The sequence below is a fragment of the Oratosquilla oratoria genome, chromosome 19, assembly GCF_046742065.1.
Source record: "Oratosquilla oratoria isolate Oo_2021 chromosome 19, ASM4674206v1, whole genome shotgun sequence".
Lineage (NCBI taxonomy): Eukaryota > Metazoa > Arthropoda > Malacostraca > Stomatopoda > Squillidae > Oratosquilla > Oratosquilla oratoria.
Genome location: NC_134795.1, coordinates 53,204,406 through 53,209,405, shown reverse-complemented (window position 1 = coordinate 53,209,405; position 5,000 = coordinate 53,204,406). Strand labels below are relative to the sequence as shown.

Sequence of the window (5,000 nt, the reverse complement as noted above, 5' to 3'; positions counted from 1 at the left end):
GGGAAGGACGATAATTATGCCCTGTGAATACGGTGAACGGGTACACCCTGCAAAGAAGAATGGTTGCCCTGCGAGGAGGATTACTACTCCTTATGGAGATCAATACTTTTGCTTATGTTTACAAATACGACGTACGGAAGTGACCCCAAGATGGAGCGCTCGCCCGAGCTGCTTTAGGGATCTGGTTAACTTTGAACCTTTACTGCGGCGTTCAAGACAGCTACTTTCACGTTGTGGATCTGGAAAGGAGTTCTGGAATCCTTCAATTCACGCCAGATTGCTTCTGTCATTCTTGGGGAGAAGCGGTGAGGACGGCCCATTTCGATGCTTTATCCCAAGACATTTGTTATCGTATTGGCGCAAAACGCCCTAACATATATCAAGACAGTTCTATTAGTGTTTGTGTTATCAAATGGGAAGGGTAGCTAACGACATAAACGAAGTTCCTATGGTCGCTACGGTAAGAGGCGAGTTTGGGTGTATATGATGAAAGCCCTATGGCCTTGAGGCAGAGCGATGGTGAAGACAGTGAAAACTGATTAAAGAAAAATGAAAATAGAAAATAGTGAACGCAAGCCTTAAGGCATATACTGTTCCTACGGTCAAAGCTGACAAAGCCATGAACAACATCTATACTAAGTCTTAAGAAATAGGGTCTACTCTCATATTATCTTCTTTATTATCTTTCTAGTAAACTCCATACTGACACAAGAAAATAAAAACAACATGAAACAAAGAGGTATCTGTGTAGAACTATGTGAAGGAGGAGCATCCAAGACTGCAAAGGTGCCTAAAGACTGTAGCTATTGGGATGTGCTGATAGTGTGAGTTGAAGTGATGACGATGTTGATAAAGAAAGATAAAGGCGAAGATGCTGAAGACAAAATAAAATAAAAGAGGACCTCACACAATCAAAATTTACTCACATTTTTTGTTCATAAGTGACGACAAATATCACTATCATATTTTCAATATCAACCTTAAGCATGTCAATATCATCAGTAATATTTCTAAACTATGAATAATTTTGATCACAAGTGTGCGATATCTCTCTTCAGTGAATTATATATATTAAGGTCTTTATTAGTGGACCACATGAAGTTGTACATAGTTAGATTAAACAAGAATCATAATCCTTAAGTGTGATTTTATATTAAATGTGACTGTGACATTCACAGTTTTACTAAGCGTGTTGCAGTGTGAAATTGCTATCCATGAGGCACGGGCAGACTGCGTGCACTGAGGGCAGCGTGAAAGCCTTCTCAAGACTGAAAGAGGATCTGATTGTTTTGCGGGAGCGTGTTCGAGTGGAACGAGACAACTGGAACTTATGTTTCGCTGTTCTAACAGGCCGAGTGATACTTTCTGTAATTGCCCAGAGGTAAGCGAATAATAATGAAATGTATTATACAAAAAAAAAAGACATAAAATCTTCTTGTGTGAAGAAGGATCTTAATGTGAGCAAATAGCGCATTTAATGACGTGCACGTTTTTTATTATAATTTTTTTTCTTCTCGAGATCAGTGTCTTAGCGTATAAAAGTGGAGTACCTCAGGGCTCACTCTTCAGGTCACTCCGCAACCTGACAACCAATAAAGGTGCACATACTAGGAAGGATGACGACTGGTCTGTAACAAGGTCCAATGAGAGAAGATCAGCTCTCTATGAATCGAAAATTCGTTCAATTGCCGTATGGTATTATTCGGCGACGTCCATTTAGCCAATCAGAGAGCTCCGAGCCAACAAAAAGGGTTTCAAGAACCAATGAGAGGCTTCGACTACCATATGACGTCACTGGAAGCAGTCACGGGCAGACCTTCTCTCTTTGGATATTTGATATATTTAATCTCACAATAAAAAATTCTATACATGAATGGTCCATGAAAATATATATTATCTTCTTTTTCTTCTATAATGAAAAGAACTGTTTAACCCGTTTGCTACGTTGGTAGAGCGTCGGCTTTGCTTCTCGTAAGACCTCGGTTCGAGTCCGGGGACGACTGTCGGAATTATTTGATCGACATCGCCGTCATTGGCGATTCTATTCAGATACCCGATACGTATTCTTTTTTGTCAAAACGTAGCCAAAGGGTTTAATACCGCGTAGGGGCTTGTGCGAACGAAGCCATCATTCACTGTTCTACAACAATTTATACATGTAAGTCACGTAACCCATGGTGCTGTTGGGGTTCCTAATTTATTACTTATTATATACATTGCACTAAATGCTATCTCGTCATGGGTTTTTCTCATTCCTGTGTAATTTTCCTTTCATGCACATCATGTCTCAGCTTTAGTAATTTTAAGAATCTTCACTCTTCTTTCTCTTCGTGTTTGTGTACTCGTATGGCGCAAGTATGTATACGCCAAGCATACTTATATGCTTGGATAATTACATTTGTGAATATGAACATGACACATGTACATATACATATCGGAAATACATAGTCAGATACACATATATGAACCCATTTATATCCAAGCAATCATGTATTCATATGAATATCCATATGCATGTGTATGTACATACATATGTACAGTGTACAAATGTATGTATATATATATATATATATATATACATACATATATATATACATATATATATATTATATATATATATGCATATATGTGTGTGTATGTATATACATACATGCTTATATACATATATACAAACATGCATACATACATGTACGATGTATAAGTACATACATGCATATTTGGGCACATACTCATTCACACAGATATAAAATTAAAATTGTTTGCATATTCATAACTTGTGCATATAAACAGATACACACAAACGCACATATAAACACACATATGTATTTATATATATATATATATATATATATATATATATATATATATATATATATATATATATATATATATATATATATATATATTATGTATTCATCAAACAGAAGATTTAATTGGCTCGTGACTCTCCACATTATAACACTTTTATTATGACATATTTCTAATTTCACTTTGAAGCTCGCATAAGCTTTCAAAAACGCTAAAAATCTCATCAATGTCTCGTAGTCAATTAAGGGTCATACTGTGCCTTGCACTAGATTCTAACAGTCTCGAACGTCATACCAACTCTTATTCGTGATTGTTGTTTCTGAGAATTTAATATAGTTCCTCTCGTCTGTCATAACTATAGCAGTTCCTGAAGTATCTTTTGTATCTAATGTTATGCCAACCAGCTCTTAATCATGATTGTTGTTTTTGTGTAGTTACTATAGTTCCTTGTAGTTCCTGCAGTATCTTTTGTATCTAATGTCATGCCAACCAGCTCTTAATCATGATTGTTGATTCTGTGTGGTTACTATAGTTTCTTGCAGTTCCTGCAGTCTTTTGTATCTAATGTCATGCCAACCAGCTCTTAATCATGATTGTTGATTCTGTGTAGTTACTATAGTTTCTTGCAGTTCCTGCAGTCTTTTGTATCTAATGTCATGCCAAGTATCTAATGTCATGCCAACCAGCTCTTAATCATGATTGTTGATTCTGTGTAGTTACTATAGTTTCTTGCAGTTCCTGCAGTCTTTTGTATCTAATGTCATGCCAACCAGCTCTCAATCATGATTGTTGATTCTGTGTATTTGCTATAGTTCCTGCCATTCCTCACGTCTGTGACTACACAATAGTTCCTTCGGTGTCTTTTGATCACTGTGTAAGAAGATAAAGATAAAGAAGATTTATATGGTTTTAGCTAGCCATTCGGTCCATGGGTCTCATCGAAAGATTTTTTTTTTTTCAATATTACAGCACATAAAGAGATAAAATAAAAATACACAGACAAATAAATATGTAAATGAACAAGTAAATAAATTGATAAATGGATATTAAATTTTAAATTAATAATTAAATGAATGAATAAGAAGATAACAAAATTCATATACAAATGAGCAAATAGACAAACAAATAATTAACTGAACAAACAAGTTTGATAAACAAATAAACAAAGAAATACAACAAATTAGGTCACAAAACTGAAGCAACAAATCATTAAGATCCGAACAGCTTCACTAAGATGGAATCTTTACATATTTTGTTCAGGCTAACGGCATATGATTTTACTCAATATATACAAGAATCTCGATCTGGAGAGGGTGAACCTAGCCGAGGAGGATTATCTCGTGTTAATTAAAACAAAAACTTTAATTAATACAACCACGTTACAGGGACTACAAATAAGGTAGACTTAAATAATATATAATCATTACTATAGTTATCTTATCCTATAATTATGAATATTTTTCATAATTGCATAGTTATTATATAATTGATATAAGATTAATATCAACCCTCTCCTGTCGATTTTTTTCTGAATATAAATTAAATAATTTAACGTCTGCCATTATATAATACCTTAAATAACCTTCTAACTAGAAAGGGTTAAACACTGACAAGACCGTTAACTGGTAGCCATACGATAACTACAGTTAGTTATGTAGGTGAGTTAAGATCTTTATCCGCAGTTAAGAAGAATGACTACAGAATGTTATGGGTTCAGAACACGCTTGTGGGGACGTTAGGGCCTTCGGTGATGGGAGACTACCTGAAGGATATGAAAGAGAAATGGGGTTGTTAATCAGTCCTTATAGATTAGTGTTTCTCATGCAATGGCGTTTATCATTGCCGGCGTTGGGTTCACTTGTCCTGTCAAGTTAATGTGAGTGGTTTAGGGAAAGCGGAATTGTACACGTGTAAGCGTTTACGGGACATGTGCGCGCGCACACACATACTCACACAAACGCGCGCACACACACACATACACACACACATACTCACACACACGCGCGCACACACACACACACACACACACACACACACACACACACACACACATACACACACACACGCACACACGCACATATACACACACATACACACATATATGTACATACATTTATACACATATACACACATTCATACACACGCACATGTGGATCTACATTATATATATATATATATATATATATATATAT

General features: G+C 35.6%; 1 protein-coding gene across 1 annotated transcript in view; it reads left to right on the top strand.

Annotated features, from left to right (window-relative positions):
* Positions 1 to 2,539, top strand: part of LOC143035892 (uncharacterized) — an 86,102-nt gene extending 83,563 nt beyond the window's left edge. The window contains exon 8 of the mRNA XM_076203061.1: positions 1 to 2,539. This exon is cut by the window's left edge and continues 276 nt beyond it. Within this exon, the coding sequence (XP_076059176.1) occupies positions 1 to 27 (27 nt within the window). The 3' untranslated portion in view covers positions 28 to 2,539.
* The last annotated feature ends 2,461 nt before the right edge of the window (positions 2,540 to 5,000 follow it).